This window comes from Microcaecilia unicolor, chromosome 12 (assembly GCF_901765095.1).
Source record: "Microcaecilia unicolor chromosome 12, aMicUni1.1, whole genome shotgun sequence".
Lineage (NCBI taxonomy): Eukaryota > Metazoa > Chordata > Amphibia > Gymnophiona > Siphonopidae > Microcaecilia > Microcaecilia unicolor.
The window spans coordinates 100,888,344-100,908,924 of NC_044042.1; the positions used below are offsets into that span (position 1 = coordinate 100,888,344).

General features: G+C 44.8%; 1 protein-coding gene across 1 annotated transcript in view; it reads left to right on the plus strand.

Moving 5' to 3' along the window:
* The window catches only part of PLEKHH3 (pleckstrin homology, MyTH4 and FERM domain containing H3), a 261,085-nt gene that overhangs the window by 214,160 nt on the left and 26,344 nt on the right, over nucleotides 1-20,581 (plus strand). Inside the window, exons 8-12 of the mRNA XM_030220491.1 lie at nucleotides 4,997-5,960; nucleotides 10,286-10,493; nucleotides 10,587-10,723; nucleotides 14,509-14,629; nucleotides 18,822-19,286. Coding sequence (XP_030076351.1) covers nucleotides 4,997-5,960; nucleotides 10,286-10,493; nucleotides 10,587-10,723; nucleotides 14,509-14,629; nucleotides 18,822-19,286 — 1,895 coding nt within the window. The remainder of the gene's footprint in view (nucleotides 1-4,996; nucleotides 5,961-10,285; nucleotides 10,494-10,586; nucleotides 10,724-14,508; nucleotides 14,630-18,821; nucleotides 19,287-20,581) is intronic.

Consider the following 20,581-nt stretch of genomic DNA (forward strand, 5'->3'; position numbering starts at 1 on the left):
ACCAGCATCCAGACCAATGTTTCAGCCTGCCTATCTGATATCGCTGCCTGGATGTCTCAGCGTCATCTGAAACTTAACATGGCCAAAACCGAGCTTCTCATCTTTCCCCCTAAACCTACCTCTCCCCTCCCCCCTTTCTCTATTTCTGTGGATGGCACTCTCATTCTCCCTGTCTCATCTGCTCGTAACCTTGGGGTCATCTTTGACATCTCTCTCTCCTTCTCTACTCACATTCAGCAGATTGCCAAAACCTGTCGTTTCTTTCTCTATAACATCAGCAAAATCCGTCCCTTCATCTCTGAGCACTCTACCAGAACCCTTATCACCTCTCATCTTGATTACTGTAACCTACTTCTCACCGGCCTCCCTCTTAGCCATCTCTCTCCTCTTCAATCAGTCCAAAACTCTGCTGCGCGACTCATTTTCCGCCAAAGTCTCTATGCTCACATTAGTCCTTTCCTTAAGTCACTTCACTGGCTCCCTATCCATTTCCGCATTCAAGTCAAACTTCTCTTATTGACCTATAAGTGCATTCACTCTGCCGCTCCCCAGTACCTCTCCACTCTTCTCTCCCTACACCCTCCCTTGGGTACTCCGTTCCGTTGATAAAACTCTCTTATCTGTCCCCTTCTCCTCTACTGCTAATTCCAGACTCTGTTCCTTTTATCTTGCTGCACCTCACGCCTGGAATAGACTTCCCGAGCCTGTACGTCCAGCCCCCTCTTTGACCGTTTTCAAGTCCAAACTTAAAGCCCATCCTCTTTACCACTGCTTTTGACTCCTAACCACTGCTCACTTGCCCTATCCTTTTATCCTCACCTCTTTATTCTGTTACCCTTAATTGTTCTTCTCCTCTCCCTCCACTCTCTGTTTCAGTCGATCACCCTCATCCTCCCCGTCTCAACTGCCCGCAACCTCGGAGTCATCTTCGACTCCTCCCTCTCCTTCTCTGCGCATATCCAGCAGACAGCCAAGACCTGTCGCTTCTTCCTGTATAACATCAGCAAAATTTGCCCTTTCCTCTCTGAGCACATCACCCAAACTCTCATCCACTCTCTCATTACCTCTCGCCTTGACTACTGCAACCTACTCCTCACTGGCCTCCCACTTAACCATCTATCCCCCCTTCAATCCATTGAGAACTCTGCTGCGCATCTTATCTTCCGCCTGGACCGATATGCTCATATCACCCCTCTCCTCAAGTCACTTCACTGGCTTCCGATCAGGTACCACATACAGTTCAAGCTTCTCTTACTAACCTACAAATGCACCCAATCTGCGGCCCCTCATTACCCTCCCCTACCCAAAACCTCCGCTCACAGGACAAATCCCTCCTCTCAGTACCCTTCTCCACCACCGCCAACTCCAGGTTCCGCCCTTTCTGCCTCGCTTCACCCTATGTTTGGAATAAACTTCCTGAGCCCATACGCCAAGCCCCCTCCCTGCCCATCTTCAAATCCTTACTCAAAGCACAACTCTTCAATGTCGCTTTCGGCACCTAACCATTATACCCCTATTCAAGAAATCTAGACTGCCCCAAATTGATTGATTGCACATTTTTTGTCCTTTAGATTGTAAGCTCCTTTGAGCAGGGACTGTCCTTCTTTGTGAAATTGTACAGCGCTGCGTAACCCTAGTAGCGCTTTAGAAATGTTAAGTAGTAGTAGTAGTGTTCTGTCTGTCTGCCTTTCTTATCTAGATTGTAAGCTCTTTGAGCAGGGACTGTCTTTTTGTGTATGGTGTACAGCGCTGTGTATGCCTTGTAGCGCTATAGAAATGATAAGTAGTAGTAGTCCAAGCACCGCATGAACAATATTTGTGCAAATGGGTACGCTATACTGATGACATATTTATATTGTAGAACGGATCCGAACAACAATTGCAAGGTTTCATACAATATTTAAAGGAGTGTGATTCCTGTATTAAATTTACTTCTCATTGGGCAAGTTATTCAGCAAGATCATTTTGTAACAGAAGTTTATCAAAAGCCCACTGGTATAGTATCTGTGTTACGTTTTGAAAGTTGCCATCCTTATAAATTGAAATCTAGTTTACTTTTTTCTCAAATGTTGATACGAGAGTTTGCTCTGACCAACAAGATTTTAAATTTCAATCAAAAAATTTAATTCAAAAACTTATTACTTGAGGTTATCCTCAAAAGACTCTTAAGCAAGCTTATTGACGAGCCAAGTATAATAATCAGTCTTTTATTACAAACTTCTAGTTCTGATAGAATTAAAACAGATCAACAGACGTGCTTTAAAATTCAGTTCCAACAGTGGTTATTGAACCAATATTATACATAAATATTGGAGTACAGTACAAAGCCATCCCACGTTTGAAAATTTGGATCTCAGAATCACATTTGCACAAGGCTGAAATTTAAGAGATTTTCAGGCTTATTTTCGAAAGAGAAGGGCGCCCATCTTTCTATAATACGGTCAGGGACGCCCAAATCTCAAAATTTAGGTTGACCTCAGAGAGAGTCTTCCTTAGAGATGGTCGTCCCTGATTTTCAGCGATAATGGAAACCAAGGATGCCCATCTCAGAAACGACCAAATGCAAGCCCTTTGGTCGTGGGAGGAGCCATCATTTGTAGTGCACTGGTCCCCCTCACTTGCCAGGACACCAACCTGGCACCCTAGGGGGCACTGCAGTGGACGTCAGAAAAAGCTCCCAGGTGCATAGCTCCTAGTGTGCAGAGCCCCCCAAACCACTCCCCACAACTGTACACCACTGTCATAGCCCTTACGGATGAAGGGGGACACCTAGGTGTGGGTACAGTGGGTTTGTCGTGGGTTTTGGAGGGCTCACATTTACCATCACAAGTGTAACAGGTAGGGGGGGAGATGTGCCTGGGTCCGCCTGCCTGAAGTGCACTGCAGTACCCACTAAAACTGCTCCAGGGACCTGCATACTGCTGTCATGGAGCTGGGTATGATATTTGAGGCTGGAAAAAATAGGTTTGTGAGTTTTGTGCTGATTGATGTGTAAGAGTATTTAATGCTTGCTGAGCTTCCAACAGCAAAGTTTTGCATTGCAAAGAGTGAGAAATACCAAACTGTTTGCGCAGTTGAATGACTCATCTCCAATTGCAGCATCCTTCTGCTCATGGAGCTGTTTTTGATGGGTAGAATAAGCCAGGATTTCCCCCTGTGGACGGCCTTAGCTGTCTCCCAATAAAGGACTGGATCATCCTGGTGTCCTTGGTTATAATGCTCATACAGGCGCCACTTCTTCAACAAAAAGTCAAAAAATCTGGAGTCCCTGTAAAAATGGGAGGGAAACTGCCATTGCATCACACATTCTGGGCCCACAAAGAAAGCAACTTGCCCAAGCATGATCAGAAATCCCGATGGGCCCAATGTGGGCCAAGTGTACCCCTGGAAAAAGGTTTGTAGTGAGCCAAGAGATAGTTGATCGTGGACATGTTAGAGTGCACCTGAGACAGATGGGTATAGTCACGGTCTAGGGGATGTAATGTCCTCCACACATCCGCCATATCCAGGGCTTCACAAATTCTGGTGATTTTGTTTCCTCCCTCTCCTCCCCCCCCCCCCCCCCCAAGAGAAGCATGGCGAGCGGCACAAACATTACAGAGTACACATTTTGTCCTATTGATGGTCTCAAGTGCTATGACAAATCTACCCCTGGGATTAGATATTACTTTATGGGTACTCAGCGGAAGTCCTTTATTAAGATGATAACCCCTGTTTGCTTCCCCTCCGCAGGGGCATGAAAATACTCCCCAACCCACCATCGGCACAATTTAGAATGCTCTACACTGTTTCTTCCTCTTAGTGGGAGAATGTATACCTCCCACATTCCATATTATAACCTTAAAAGTCAAAGACAGTAGGAATTACAAAGAGTCATAGAAAAAGGTTTACCCCCACAGGAAGCCTCAAGGGTGTCCCAGCCTTCACCCCCGAGAACAGAACTGCACAGTGAAACACCTGAAACCTTTTATGTGAAGTCCACAGTAACCTCTAGGTGTTCCACTGGTCTGCTGGGATGTCTGTCTTCTGGCTGCTCCTACATCCCAATAGCTTGATTTTGTGTGTTTTTCACTTGGACTTTTATTTTTAAATGGTCCAGAAAGATAGACGCATTGAGCACAATTTACATGGATTTTGCTCGCACCTTTTTCAGTAGTACCTTAAGCTGAGTTACATTCAGATACACTGGAGGGCTCACAATCTAATTTTGTACCTCAGGCAATGGAGGGTTAAATGATTTGCCCAAGATCACAAGGAGCAGCAGTGGGATTTGAATCAGCCACCTCTGGATGTCAAAACTGGTGCTCTTACCACTAGGCCACTCCTCCACTCCACATTGGCCACTTTTGAAACAAAAAGACATTTTTCTGTTTTGAAAATGGCCATATTTGTTACTGGATTTTTGGACATTTTCCACAAAATGCCCAAAGTCAGATTTAGACATTATATCAAAAATACCCCTCTGTAATTTGGTGATAACCCTTTTCTTAGCTTTATCATCTTTCCAAATTTTGCTGCCTGAAAGGCCAATAGTTTCTTAAACAATTTTAACCTCCTTATACCTCTCAAAGTTGGAAAAAAACAGAAATTAGGCTTTCTATATGATCTAGATGGATTAGTAAATAAAAAGTGATCATACCAATACTGAGCACCTCCATTTAAAAAAATTTTGAATAAGAAGCATGTTAAACAAAATCCTTGCCTCTACTGGAAGCCAATGTAATTTAGTGTAAAATTAGGAGATCCTATCATTCCTTTTTAAAGAAAAAATAAGTCTTATTGGAGGAAGTGACATCATCATCCATGATGGTCGCGTGAAAAGCGAGCTCCGGATCCCTCTGAGCTTAATAAACAATTTTTTCTCCCTTAAAATCGCGAAACCACACAGCTCTTTAGACGAAGCAGTGAGGACACTTCTGGCAGCGCCGAAACATCCAGCCCTTTGCGATGAATAGATAGCCTGACCTCTCTAAATTCGGATTTTCGAATTCCACAGCGGTCCGTATGGCGGCAACGGCATCAGAGGCCCCGCAGCTTACTCAGCGCCCTGTAGATCTTTCACAGAAGGATCTTTTCGAAGCGACTGGTGAGCCGAATTCAGATGAGGTAACATCTCTTAATGAACTGAAAGAATATTTACAAGAGATAAGCAGGGATTTAAAAGTGGTCCGTTCGGATTTAACGACACTGGGGTCTGATCTACGCAGGGAAATCCGCGAACTGGGTGGCCGCATGAAGGACGCTGAAAATCATATTGAAGAACAGGCAGAAGAACTTAATAAGCTAGACCGGCGATTTTCGACTACGCAAATAGAGATCCAGCAACTCACAGAAAAGCTCGAGGACCTTGAGAATCGTAGTCGTCGGCGCAACTTACGATTTAGAGGCTTGCCTGAGGTGCCGCTCTATCAAGACTGTGAGGCCACAATTAAAAAACTGGTGGTTGCGCTACTAGCAGAGGCCGGAGTAGTGATCCCTGAGGATGAGATCAAATTGGAGCGCACGCATAGAACCTTGGGGCCCCTCAGAGGAAACTATCCTAAAGACATAATTGCTTGTTTCGAGAACTTTAAGCTCAAGGAGCAAGTGCTAAAAACGGCGCGCACAGCACAGAATTTCAAATGGGACACCTATGAAATAGCGATCTTCCAGGATCTAGCGTCGGCTACCTTAAAATGTAGGGCGGCCCTAAAGCCGGTCACTATGAAGCTTCGAGAAATGGGGATTAAGTATCGTTGGAGATACCCATTTGCATTAGCTTTCTACCACGCTGGACGCCTACATCAGGTAAAGTCGATAGAAGAGGCCCGAGAGATAATTCCAGATGGCACAGAGAAGACATCTACTTCTTCCACTTCACATGCCTCTAGAGTATCTTCTTCAGCAGGACGCCCACCATGGCAGCGAGTGGGAAAAGGCCCTAAACGCTTGCAGCGACAGAAGACGGATGATCCACCTGCGTAGTTGGACTCATAAAATGCTATGTTATATTTCTTTTCACAACTGTGGTTTATAATGTGTATGTAATAGTTGATTACTAATGGTTCTAGATAACTGAGAGCAATACCTTTCTAATGCTGGGAGTTATTAGTGAGTGAAAAACGAGGGATCGGGGGAATGTTTCGCTTCTTCCTTTGTGTGCCTCTCTATAATGTTTATGGGGAGGACAATGTTATTGCAGGAGGGGGGAGGGGAGGGAGGGAGGGAGGGTTCAGGGGAACAGAATGCTGAACAATATGAATGCTATCAGGTTTTAGATCATCCTTATGTCTCTATCATGAACGAATTTGCAGTGGGATATGAGGCTCTGGCTTATCTGCAAGTTGGGAACCCTATGGTATGCAGTGGTATATGTTCTCTTATAGCTATAGATGGCTAGTATAAATTTTGTAAGCCTAAATGTTAGAGGCCTCAACACATCCATGAAACGCCAACTGCTATTCAGAGAATTAAACCGCTTACAGGCTGATATAGCCTTTATCCAAGAGACCCACTTGAAAACTGCCCATGAGAAATACTGTTAGCATCCCAAATATCCTCACCAATATTTTGCCTCCAATACAGATGGGACAAAAACTAGAGGGGTACTGATCTTACTTAATACATCTCAACCTTGGAGAATAGATAAAGTGGTGAGGGATAAGGAGGGCAGGTACCTGATGTTAGGCATCTCCGTAGGGACCCAACGATATGGCCAATCATGGCCCCTTTTTTCAACATCTGGAACAGGTACTACTACAGTATAAAGTAGGGTCTCTATTAATGGGAGGGGACTTCAATCTAACCCTAAGCCCTTATTCAGATAATTCTGTTAGAAATGTGATTTATGCTAAACGAGATCGAGAATTGTTTGGTGCGTTCCTGGAGAGGTGGCAGTTGTCTGACTATTGGAGGCAGGCTAATCCCAGTGGGCGGGAATATACATACTATTCACAAGTACATCAATCCTTCTCACGCATTGATCTCTGGATAGGAGATATTGACCTAGGACACGAGATCTTGGAACATCACACAGACAGCAGAACATGGTCAGATCATAGTCCGGTGGTTTTAAAGCTAGGCCTCCCGATGTGGAGGAAAACCCGACCTGATTGGAGACTTGATGATTCTATTTTGTCAGAACTATCCAATATCTCTCAAATTGAGTCTCATATCAAAGAATATATCCAACACAATGATAATAATGAAGTCTCACTGGGTGTTCTGTGGATGGGATGAAAGCAGTACTGCGCGGTCACTTCATAGCTATGAAGGTTTACCTACAGAAAGAGTGCAGAATGGTGGAGAGCACACTGAGGAGGCGATTGAGGAGGAGGATGATTGAGGTCTACAAAATATAGTAACATACATAGTGACATAGTAGATGACGGCAGAAAAAGACCTGCACAGTCCATCCAGTCTGCCCAAGAAATGTGCCACTTTTTTGTGTATACCTTACCTTGATTTGTACCTGTCTTTTTTAGGGCACAGACCGTACAAGTCTGCCCAGCACTATCCCCGCCTCCCACCATCGGCTCTGGCACAGACCGTACAAGTCTGCCCAGCACTATCCCCGCCTCCCAACCACCAGCCCCACCTCCCACTACCGGCTCTGTTATCCAATCTCGGCTAAGCTCCTGAGGATCCATGTCTTCTGAACAGGATTCCTTTATGTTTATCCCACGCATGTTTGAATTCCGTTACCATTTTCATCTCCACCACCTCCCGCGGGAGGGCATTCCAAGCATCCACCACTCTCTCCGTGAAAAAATACTTCCTGACATTTTTCTTGAGCCTGCCCCCCTTCAATCTCATTTCATGTCCTCTCGTTCTACCGCCTTCGTATCTCCGGAAAAGGTTTGTTTGCGGATTAATACCTTTCAAATATTTGAACGTCTGCATCATATCACCCCTGTTTCTCCTTTCCTCCAGGGTATAGTGTAGAACAGGTAAAAGTGAATCGATTTTTCACTCTTTCAAAAAGTACAAAGATCTGGGGACCCGCAATGAAATTACATGGAAATACTTTTAAAACAAATAGGAGGAAAATTTTTTCACTCAATAGTTAAACTCATTGCCGGAGGATGTGGTAACAGCGGTTAGTATATCTGGGTTTAAAAAAGGATTGGACAAGTTCCTGAAGGAAAAGTCCATAGTCTGTTACTGAGATGGACATGGGGAAGCCACTGCTTGCCCCGGGATTGGTAGCATGGAATGTTGCTACTAACTGGGTTTCTGCCAGGTACTTGTGACCTGGACTGGCCACTGTTGGAAGCAGGATACTGGGCTAGATGAACCATTGGTCTGACCCAGTGTAGCTATTGTTCTTATCATTACTCTATATGAACGCTTAGCAAGAAATACATGAAACCAATTCTAAAACCTGATTGAGATGTGTGAATATTATAATATTCAAGATTATCAACAAGTTGAACTGTTAACTAGTCCCTCTAATAATTCTGTTCTGTAACTGACATTTCTTGATTATTTTTTAGTAAGAGACAATACTAGACTGAAAATCTAGTGTTATATATCAGTGCCAGCTTGTACATACCCATTTGTGTTAACTTGATTTTGTTACTGAGGGGAGAGGAAAGGGTATTGTTTAAAATGGCATTTATAAATGTGAAACTATTCAGCCCTTCACCTAGAACACAAAAGGTAGTCTGGGCAAAGGAGTTTTAAAATAACTAACTGGCTCCACTTGGTCTGAGGAAAATGAGATCCTATATAAAGATAGAATCAGAAAGCATCAGATGGAGGCAGAGTGCAAAGGTGTTAACGTGAAAATCCCACCCTCTGGAATTTTCTGCTATTTTTTTGCTCCAATCATCTGCTGTTTCTGATAACAAGTGGATTTCTTTTACCCAGGAAATAGCTTTTGCCTGTAATTTTAGTAGCCCAGACATACAAATGTTTGTTTGCATCACTCTGCCCTGGTGTATGTGACAGGAGGGACGCTAGCAGTCCCCCTCTGGTTGTACCTTTCTCCACAAACGGGGAGCGGAGGGTTTAGTTGGAGCATGTGGTGGGGGGGGGGGGGGGGCAGAGGGAGAAGGAAGGGGAGGTTGCATGTTAGGAGGGAGAGCCAAAGTTCTGGTCTTGTATTTGGAGCTTGGGACTTTGGCGTCAGAATCCCTAATGTCCTGTACTCTGACCCTAAACAAGTGACCTTTACCTTCCTGTGGCTGAGTATCCCTCTGTCTGTGGGTAACATACCACTTTTCTCCTGCCCCTTCTGCCCGTCTCCATCTCCCTGCACCCCCACCAGTCAAAATCGGAACAGGACAGTGAAAGATTCTTGTGACTGGCAGGCTCAGCTCCTGGCTCACAGTGACAGTGGAGGAGCCACTAAAAGTCTTCTCTGACAGTCTCCATCTGTCTTTAGATATAATTCCCTCTTTGTATAATCCTGCATCTCAGTCAAGCAGTTAATGTTCAAGTTATTATATGGTCAATGCAGGCGTTATCTTCTGCAGAAGGGACTTGTAGGAGCTCAACTCAATGTGTGTTACACATCTGCTGATAATTTCTGAGTTTTCTACAGGTTTTAAAACAATAAATAAATAAAGGGGGGGTTGGGGGAATGGGACTTACATACCTCCTTTCTGTGGTTTTTCCAACTACATTCAAAGCGGTTTACTTACAGGTACTTATTTGTACCTGGGACAATGGAGGGTTAAGTGACTTGCCAGAGTCACAAGGAGCTGCAGTGTGAATCAAACCCAGTTCCCCAGGATCAGAGTCCGCTGCACTAACCACTAGGCTACTCTTCCACATAAAACATAGACCAGCCGATATTCAAAGTGATTTAAGCAGGTAGAAGCAGCTCACGGTTAGCTAACCTGTGGGCGTTCTGGAGGGGGGGAGGGGCAGAGTTGGCACGTAACCACATAAGTGCTAATATTCAGCCCTTGATTGCAAAAGATAATGGCTTAAATTGGTCTGCATAAACAGCAGTCCTATCTTTTTAAGTAGTTCAGTTTAAGTAGTTCAGTTTATTCACTTAAGGGCTGAATTTTGCACTGAACCACATAAGCTTTAGCAACTTTCCTTTTCCGGTACCTGGAAAATGCCCAGCACTGAATTTTTGTGTATATGTACTCCACACTTGATATACTGCTTGCCTGTAGATAGGAAGACAGCCAGCGGCAGACATAAAAATGCTGACCATGGCCGGTCAGATTCTACATGTGAAGCTGTAAGATGTCACTTTAAGTTGTTGGCTCTACATTCAGCAAGTAACACTCTATGCTTTCCTTCTCCCCCCCCCCCCCCCCCCTCCTCCCCCAACCAATCCATTCAGATCACAAGCTTGTTTTCCAGACACTGAGATTGACAAGTATTCAGCGTTTATCTCCCAGTCACTGGAGAAGACAACACTGCGGGAGTGTGTGCCATCCTGGGAGGAGATCCTGGTATTGATAGATCGGCAGGAGATGCTATGCACGATCCATTACCCAGGAGCTGGCTCTTGCCAAATTCCCATCAATTCGCACACCACGGCAGATGAGGTGAGCATGTGAGGGAAGGACACGGAGTGAACAAGGCCAGCATGCAGTCACATTACGCTATCTCTTAACCAGCTGTTGTGTCTTGCTGCTTAGGTGGTGAAGATGATGATTGATAAGCTTGGCCTGGGTCTCAGCCATAATGTCTTTGCTCTGTACCAGCAGAACAGCCAGCGAGAGCAGGCAGTAGGCAAGACCACCATCATTGCAGACATTATCACCAGGTTTGAAAAGTAAATGCTCCATTTCATACTCTTTATAAGCCACTCTGTTTTAAAGGGACCTGTGTGCCTCTCTCTTAGGGAGCAAATGCATTTATTACAGCTTAGGCTGCGCTCCAGCACTTCCTTTGTTTTATAATGAAAATGTATTTTGTGAAAGGCTGAAAAGGAAACTGCAAATGAAGCAGAGTGAAATTCTCTCTCCAGTCTTAAAAAGTAATTTGTAGGAAAAAAAAGGAAGGAGAGAGTGTGCAGCATTCATTTGGGTATCTAACTTGAAAACATGGGACTGTCAACAAGAGTCTTCCTAAGAAGCAGCAAGAAATGGACAAGTTGATACTTTTGACCTTTTGTTCTAGGTGGGTTTTTTGTGTGGGTTTTTAACTCCTGATTGTAGAGGGCAATTTTAGAACTGGCCGTGTAAGTGGATGTGGTTGTCATATATATAAATAGCAGCTATTTTAGAAGGGAAGGTCTAAACATACTTTCCCTTTCTAAAATTGCTGCTTGCATGCGTATATTTACACCTTCTCCAGAGGGAGCTGTATACATGTGTGTCCCTGCCTGGTTTTACAAAGTAGGAGTTTTTTGCACATAAGCGGCTCTTATAAATTTATCACATGGGTTTCACATGGGACAAGATACATACGTGTTTGGGAGCAGAGCAGCACAGAGTATGTGTATAAATGATAAAATACCCACTTAAATGCTTCAGCTGCCTTCACACACCTGCTAATTAGCTGCTGTAAATGTCCGTCTGCAGTTGCATTTTACCTGGAATTGTTGCAGCTGTTGAGAAGCTGTTTTATAAAGCCAGACAGGCACTTAAGTGTCTATATAGATTTGCCTCAAGCAGTTTTTTAACCCTAAACTCTGCCCTTCTCCACATCTAAGAGAGCCTACTTAACTGTTTAAAATTATGCATAGGGTCACTGCCAAAACATACTTAGTGCGTATCCAGTGCCGCCTTTTGGAAATGGCTCTTTCCACATGCAAGACCCGCCTTTGCATACGTAAAGCTGTTCTAACATTATCTCAGTTTCCTACATGTGTGTGTGTGTGTGTGTGTGGGGGGGGGGGGGGGTCTGTGTATTCAAATATCTGTTTGGGGGCAGCTCCAGGCGTGACTTAGGATTTACCTGTTCAATTGTGGCTGCTTGAACTCATAGTGAAAGCCAATGTTGTCCATAGGACTCCAGGATGAAGAATGAGAGAATAAAACATAATGCCTCTATCATTCCATGGTACAGCCCAGTGGCGTAGCCAGACTGCCAATTTTGGGTGGGCCTGAACCCAAAGTGGGTGGGCACAAAATTTTCTCTCTACCCCCCCCCCCCCCCCACCCCCCCCCCCCCCCCCCCCCCCCCCCCCCCCCCAGCAAAATTTAGTCACACTCAGATGCATTTGTCACACAGGTTAAAGTGCTGCTTTTCAGTGCATCCGATTTCAGACAATTTATTTAAGAGCCTAATCCTTTTCAGTGAGCTTTCAGAGGCCAAAACCTCCTGCCTCAGGTCAGTATAATGCTGTTACGGTATCCTCTCCTGACCTAAGGAAGGAAGTATTGGTCTCTGAAACTTTATTAACACCATATTACTTTATCCTAAATTAAAAATAAAATTATTTTCTTTACCTTTGTTGTATGGCCATTTACTTTTTCTCATTGTGTTGCTCCCAGTCTCTAGATTCTGCTTTCCTTCGTTTTCGCTTAACTCTTCTGCCAGGGTTTCCTGGCCATTTGTCATTTTTGTTTCCTTTTTCTTTGCTTTCTTCAATATTTTTCTGCCTCTCTCTGTGCCCAGATTTAATTCATTCTTACTATCCATTCTTTAATTTCCTTCACCTACTTATGGCTTTTCATCTTTTTCTCACCCTTGTTCTCCAATCTTTCACTACTCCCCCTTTCCATGCAGCAGCTCTCCCCTCTCTCTCCCCATCCTTCCAGTGTCTCCCCATCCTTCCAATAGTCTCCCCTCTTTCTTTCTGCATCCTTCCATCCAGTGTCACCTCTTTCTCCCTACCCTTCCATCCAGCGTCTTCCCTCTTTCTCTCCCCATCCTTCTACCCATCTACCCTCTCTCCTGATCCTTCCATGTCTCTCTCCCTCCTTCTAACCAGTGTCTATCTCTCTACCCTTTTCTGTTCAGTGTCCCTTCTCTCTCCACATCCTTCCAGTCTCTCCCCTTTTTTTCTCTGCATCCTTTCATCCATCTCCCCTCTTTCTCTGCCATCCTTCCATCTGTTTTCCCTCTTTCTCTGCCATCCTTCCATCTGTTTTCCCTCTTTCTCTGCCATCCTTCCGTTTTCCCTCTTTCTCTCCCCATCCTTCCGTTTTCCCTCTTTCTCTGCCATCCTCCCATCTGTTTTCCCTCTTTCTCTGCCATCCTCCCATCTGTTTTCCCTCTTTCTCTGCCAGCTTCCCATCTGTTTTCCATTTTTTTCTCCCCATCCTCCATTTTCCCTCTTTCTCTGCCATCCTCCCATCTGTTTTCCCTCTTTCTCTCCCCATCCTCCATTTTCCCTCTTTCTCTGCCATCCTCCATTTTCCCTCTTTCTCTGCCATCCTGCCATCTGTTTTCCCTCTTTCTCTCCCCATCCTCCATTTTCCCTCTTTCTCTGCCATCCTCCATTTTCCCTCTTTCTCCCCATCCTGCCATCTGTTTTCCCTCTTTCTCTCCCCATCCTTCCATTTTCCCTCTTTCTCCCCATCCTTCCATTTTCCCCCTCTCTCCCCATCCTGCCATCCATTTTCCCTCTCCCGATTCAGGCCCACCAGCCCCAGCTCCCATTGCCGGCCACTGCTGCTTTTCCTGATGAGCAGTAGGGCCGGCGCTACAAAAAGAAGAAGCGCTCAGCTGACTGAGCTGAGCGCCAACGCAACCGATGACTCACTCGACGAGAAAAAATGTTTAAAAAAAAAAGCGGCACCGCAGGCAGCCTCGAAGCATTGGCTGCTGGCTCAGCAGGCTCCGCCCGTCTCTTACGTCACTGCCCCTGGAGCGAAGCAGGGGCAGTGACGTAAGAGACGGGCGGAGCCTGCAGAGTCAGCAGCCAATACTTCGAGGGTGCCGCGTTTTTTAAAAACATTTTTTCTCGTTGAGTCGTCGTTTGCGTTGGCGCTCAGCTCAGTCAGCTGAGCGCTTCTTCTTTTTGTAGCGCCGCCCCTGCTGCTCATCAGGAAAAGCAGCAGAGGCCGGCAATGGAAGCTGGGGCTGAAGGAAAAGTGGGTGGGCGGGCCAGAGCTGAAATTGGGTGGGCCTGCTGTATTAGTGGTGGAGTAGTGGCTAGCTGGGGCAGGAGTAATCCACAGTCTAATGAGACTGATGCTGGAAGTCCAGGCAGCCATTTTGACTGGCATGGGCAGGAATAACTGGGGATCAGCCTCTTAAGATAGACTTGGGGAAAGCCATTGATTATCCCTGGGGGTAAGCAGCATGGAACCTTGCTACATTTTGGGGTTCTGCCACTTACATGTGACCTCATTTAGCCACTGTTGGAAACAGGATACTGGGCTTTTGTTTGAACCAGGCTTGGGCAGTTCTTCTGTTCTTAATTATGACAGTATGGTCTAGAAGGAATAGATAAGGATAACAGTACTTTAAGCCCTGGACCAAGATGCTTGAAGGCCAAGGAGTTGTTAAAAATGGGAAATCGGGTAACCTTTATTCCACTCTTAAGTGCTGGTGTGGCATGCTCATGGCCAAAGATAGACTATTGGGAAGTGAGGCCACTGCAGGAGGTTTTTGTACATTCTTGGTTTATATTTTGTGGTGGATTTTTTTCCCCTTCTTTTCCAGTCTGTCGGGTGCCGGGAAAGGTTGTGATTCTCCTTGGAGGCTCTGCTTTAAACTTTATTGCTTCTTGGACACAGAAGAGGTGCCCAAAGACAGCGTAGAGTTCACATTTCTTTATGAGCAGGTGAGTAGGGCCCTGGACGATGCTTTGGTGCTTTTGGATTACAGTATTCTGTGTGGCATGTTCTGAGTACGAATGATGGGAAGGGCTGTGTAACATGATGGAATAACACAAGTATACAGAGCTTCGAGAACTGGATGGCTGTAGATGCCCATTACCTAGAGGACTGGAGGGCTGGGAGACGGGTACAAGGCACACACAGCCTGTGGCCTTCAGGACTGAAACTAGTACAGGTTTCACATGTTATCTATATTATACCTTTCTTGAATAAGAGCCTGACCTAGAGTTGACTTGTGGTGGAGTAAGCAAAGAGCAACCTTTTATTTACAGAAAATAACATGCATTGCTGATCTTTTCTGTGCTAGGTAAACCAATAAACTGATTATAATTGGGGGGCTTTGGGTTTTCGGTTATTACTGAAAAGCCCTGAAAAATCACCCATCCTTGCGTGCTTTGTCAGCTGGTAGCTGGTGCCACAGTGGGATGACATCATCAGTGTGAGTGCTGCAGCAGTATCCCTTTAGAGCAGTGGGAGTTTGTGCCTTTGCTCCCACAGCGCTCTGCTTCCCTTGCCAGCTCTGCCATGGGCACAAAAGATAAGGGAAAGGGAAATGGGACTTTTTGAGGTTTTGCAACTACATTCAAAGCGGTTTACATATATTCAGGTACTTATTTTGTACCAGGGGCAATGGAGGGTTAAGTTACTTGCCCAAAGTCACAAGGAGCTGCAGTGGGAATCGAACTCAGTTCCCCAGGATCAAAGTCCACTGCACTAACCACTAGGCTACTCCTCCACAGAAGTGCACTTTAAATTATCACTAAAATGCCTGCTCTCGCATTTTAAACCCTCTCTAGTGCCAAAAGCAGAGCCAGCAAAGAAGCAGAGAGTGGCAGGAGCAAAGACATAACCCCCTGCCACTGGGGCTGGGAGAAAGGGCTGATGCTGGCAGTTGGTGGAGGTGGGAGAAGGAGGCTCAGCCTAAAACCACATGAAACTTGTTCTGGGTTACTGAATGGAATCCACCTTAAAAAGCCACAATACATTTTTTTTCATAACGTGAATACACTGGTAAACCCTTATTTTCTTACCCTTGGAAAGCACCTAAAAAAGAAACTCCTTACAATTCCAGATAATAGACCCTAGGGATCAGAAGTGTATAGCAGAGCCATTCAGGGTTTCCTTTTCTTGGGCATTTCTGTCTATCTGCTTTTCTCTCTCCATAAGAGTCACTGGTGTGAGTCACTGGCAGCTGGACAAAGATCTCTTTGTCTTCTGTTGCCAGCTGTGCTCTCCGAGCAGGTTGCTGCAGAGGCCGGGTGTCAGTGTTCTGGGCTTTCTGTTAGAACAGCATGTTCTGCATTAAATCTGTGCTGTGCACTAAAATGGGGGACTCTGTCTATAAGTATGACAGCAAAACATGTAATACGACTTCCAAACCCCCCCCCCCCCAAAAAAAAAAAAAGGTTTGCTGTAATAAAGCTCATGATAAGCTCTAACACTTGGAGCCAAAATTAAATCAATTAATCAGAGGAACATAAACCTATACTTTTCACAAGGCTTGCTTTGGGACCCCCTATCTTAACATTGGTCTAAATATCTTCCTTATAAAGAAAATGCCAGAAGTAAAAAAACAAACAAAAAAAACAAAAATCATTGACTTTAAATATAAAAATACAATTTTAATATGGGGAGAAAAGACTTCAGGCCAAGAGCTTCTCAATCATATCTGAGCTTGCAAAAACTTCACACATGTAGAAATCAATCCACATCTCAATGTTCAGCAGTAGCAATGTATCCAACTAATGGGGATACCCGGCTGACCGAATCTGGTTAAATTTCGACCTCCTCATCGTCGATAGAGTTGTGTAGGCGATCAGCAGGTTCTCCAACACTCACTGCAAACTAGACACTTGTCCCAACTACTTACTGAAATCCGCCCCTGACTGCTTGATAACAGACCTCACATCCACCTAAATTACATGCTTCAGCGAGGTCTCTTCCCTAAGGAAAATGGCAATATTCTACTCATCCCGATACCAAAGGACTCCACGAAAAAAACAAATGAAATCCATAACTACCATCCATCCCGATGTCAGTCAAACTGATGGAAAGCATGGTAGCCAAACAACTCACAGAATATATAAATAAATTCTCAATTCTACACGAATCTCATTCAGGTTTCCGTCCCTTATACAGCACAGAAACAGTATTGCTCACTCTCCTTTCCAAATTCAAACAGGAAATAGCAATAGGCAAAAACATCCTCCTCCAATTGCCTAGTGCGTTCGACATATAAGTACATAAGTAATGCCATACTGGGAAAAGACCAAAGGTCCATCGAGCCCAGCATCCTGTCCCCAACAGCGGCCAATCCAGGTCAAGGGCACCTGGCAAGCTACCCAAACGTACAAACATTTTATACATGTTATTCCCGAAATTGTGGATTTTTCCCAAGTCCATTTAGTAGCGGTCTATGGACTTGGCCTTTAGGAAACCATCCAACCCCTTTTTAAACTCTGCCAAGCCAACCGCCTTCACTATGTTCTCCGACAACGAATTCCAGAGTTTAATTATGCGTTGGGTGAAGAAAACTTTTCTCCTATTTGTTTTAAATGTACTACACTGTAGTTTCATCGCATGCCCCCTAGTCCTAGTATTTTTGGAAAGTGTGAACAGACGCTTCACATCCACCTGTTCCACTCATTTTATATACCTCTATCATGTCTCCCCTCAGCTGTCTCTTCTCCAAGCTGTGTCAACAACACTAGAATTCAAAATGCACAAAACACAACTCTCCCACTGTTCAACGACCTTATGTGGCTGTCCCACATGAACTTTATCTCATCTCAACATCACTCTGTATTTGTAAACACTGGAGACTGCAAATGCACCTCGGGTACGATGTAAGCCACATTGAGCCTGCAAATAGGTGGGAAAATGTGGGATACAAATGCAACAAATAAATAATAAAATAAGATACATTTCAAGCAGCTTATACAGCACTTAAAGTTCAAATTGTAAATCCAAAGTGGTTGGTGAAAATAGGGGCGGGGGAGGGGGATGGCTCCAGGAGCACCCAAACGTGAGGTTGACCTTCACCAGTTGCTCTTGGAAAACAAAAAGTGCTGACATCTTTTGACCTACACAACTATGGCCCCTTTCTATCCATTCATTACTCGGTGGAGGGAAGATGATCAAAAGCCCCACGCTGTTCCAAACCACTCTAAATATAGTGCTGGAACAGCGTGGGGCGTTACTGGACCTATGATCAGAGATAATTGCATGCAAATTTAAGCATGCAATTCTCTCTGATCATGGGATAGAAGTGCGGGAGGATTGTGCCTGAGCGCCTCCCGCACTTGACAGGTCTGGGCGAGCTGGTTGCTGATCATTAGAGATTAATATGTTTAGCACTGTTTTGCATGCTAGAGCCCGCGAGCGCGTTTCATGCGCTTGGGGGCTCTGATCATGGGGCGCTAGCAAACGCGGGTGCTAGTATGGCACTAACAGTTTGCTTCTGATCATCGGCCCATGGGTTTGCTAGGAAATAGATGCAGTTATGTGGAGCTGAGCTGTGGGCTTCCTTTGTTCTTGTTTCTGAAACCCAGAAAAGTGAGACACTTGCCTATCCATGACCATCCCGAGGTCAGTGCAAAGGAGACGGGGTACAAAAATTGCTGCTGTGGGTGGGGCAGGGGTGCTAGGGGGTGTGTTGCACCACAGTATTCCTGCTCAGGACACTCTAGCAACTACCACAAGAAACAGTTTTGGTGTGGTCATCCAGCTGTCTGCTTTTCCCGAGTTCATCCTTTTTCTGGGTTCATTTATGGTGGGATTCTTGAAGTCTCGGGGCCGTTTTAAGCCTTGGGTACCTCTTCTAATAAATCATTTTGCATATTTTTATCTAGAATGCATATGCTACATGGATGCTCCTGGCCTTTTGCACAGCAGGAGTTGTCCCTTTCAGCATGGTGTTCTGAATAGTCTGTTCTCATTGACTTTGCAAAACGATGTTCAGTAACTCATTCTTAGGGATTTTTGTTGGTCTGGTTGGCACATGCAGCTGTCATAAAGAAGTCCCCAGCTCATTGTTTATTTAAAACATTTATTGAAACTGGTTCCACTGATATTTCCTTAACAATGACATATAGGAGACTTTGGCTACTGATACAATTGCATGCTTTTCTTTTTCAGGCTCACGAAATGGTTACACGAGGTTACCTTCCCATGTCTGAAGATACTTTGCAATCCTTAGCTGCCCTGAGGCTGCAGTTCTTGAACAGTGACTTTTCCACACATGCCCCCTTCCCCAAACTGGAGGAGCTCTTTCCCCTGCACATCCTTCAGGCACGGATTCTGGCTTCCAGCAAACCTCTTGTCTCGTCAAAAAGCTGTCCCGTGAGGTTTCATGCAGGCTTGCTCTCTGGGGCACTGCCCAATGGCCTCTGGAACTACTCTCTGCTCAAACAGAAGGCAGTAGAGGACCAGAAGTTCAAAGGTCGCATGAAGGAAGAAGGGAACAGCATGATGTCAGCCATCACAGACAAGTGGAAGCTAATGCAAGGGATGGACAGAAACGAGGCTGTAGTGGCCTATTTGTCAATTGTGAAGGAATGGCCTGGTTTTGGATCTACTATGTTCGATGTTGAGTTCTATATGGTAAGCTGACATTGAACAGTACTTGAAACGAATCTGTAATGGCCAAGGATACAATTTATATGATAACTCAAGATGCAGTGACCATTGCTTGAAGGATCCATAAACTGTTAAGGTAGACCTGGGGGTAAACTGCATGAAATCTTGCTATTTTTTGGGATCCTGCAAGATACTTGTGACCTGGATTGGCCACTGTTGGAAACAGGATGCTGGGCTAGATGGAGCTTTGGTCTGACCCAGTATGGCTATTCTTAGGCTCTCTAAAAGGGTGTCTGATGGCTTATCTGACTTGAGTTGGTGTTCTCTGTTCTCTCAGAATTGGATAGGTTTCCTTGTCCCTGCAGGCACTGTGCTCAATTTAATGATCCAATTTTGTATCTGTGAACAAACCTCATTCATAAGCATACAGTGAGCAGAGAAATACTGCCCAACACTGGAGAGGAGCATCTGAGACTGAATGTCTGTGGATTGGCACAAGCGTGCAAAGTCATTCACCTCTTTGTTACTACTTGCAGCCTAGCTTATTTCAGAAGTGAACAAAAATTGTTTTACTGTTATTCAGAAGCCCTTTTCGTAGCCTCTAACAATTAAATTCAGTAGCCACAGCACAAATATGCTAACATTCAGTCTCAGTAGCAAGGTACAGGGCTAAATCGGCCACCCCTTAATCTGATCTCAGGGACACCATGGTTGGTTGAATCATGATAAGGAAATTTACATGGTGGTTGGCTACTGGGCTAAAGATGAGAAGGCCCAGAAAATCAGGAAACATGTCAGTTTCTTTTTCATTTCTTCTCCCCACCCCCACCCCAAATGGACAGATTTTTCCAATTATTTTTTTCCTTGAGCCTTCACATGTCTGACTTCAGTTAAAGAAGACCCTTCAGTTTCACAGTGCTGTTTACCAGTTCTAAATTCCCAAGAAAATTTGAAAAGAACCTTTTACCATTTTCACTGGTAGCTCTATTTTCTGGAGTCTATAGATAGGAAACCTCCTTATGGCAGATTTGAGGCTATTTTGGAGTCTGCATCTCTCATTCAAATGGGACAGATTAGGACATTTTTTTTTTGTCTAGGTTTTGTTAAAAGTGAAGAATTTTATAGTTCAGGTCACTAATGTCAGGTTAAAGTCCTGGTTTTGACTGTTTTCAGCATAAGTATTGCCATACTGGGACAGACCAAAGATCCATCAAGCCCAGCATCCTGTTTCCAACAGTGGCCAATCCAGGTCACAAATACCTGGCAAGATCCCCCCAAAAAGTACAAAACATTTTACGCTGCTTATCCCAGAAATAGTG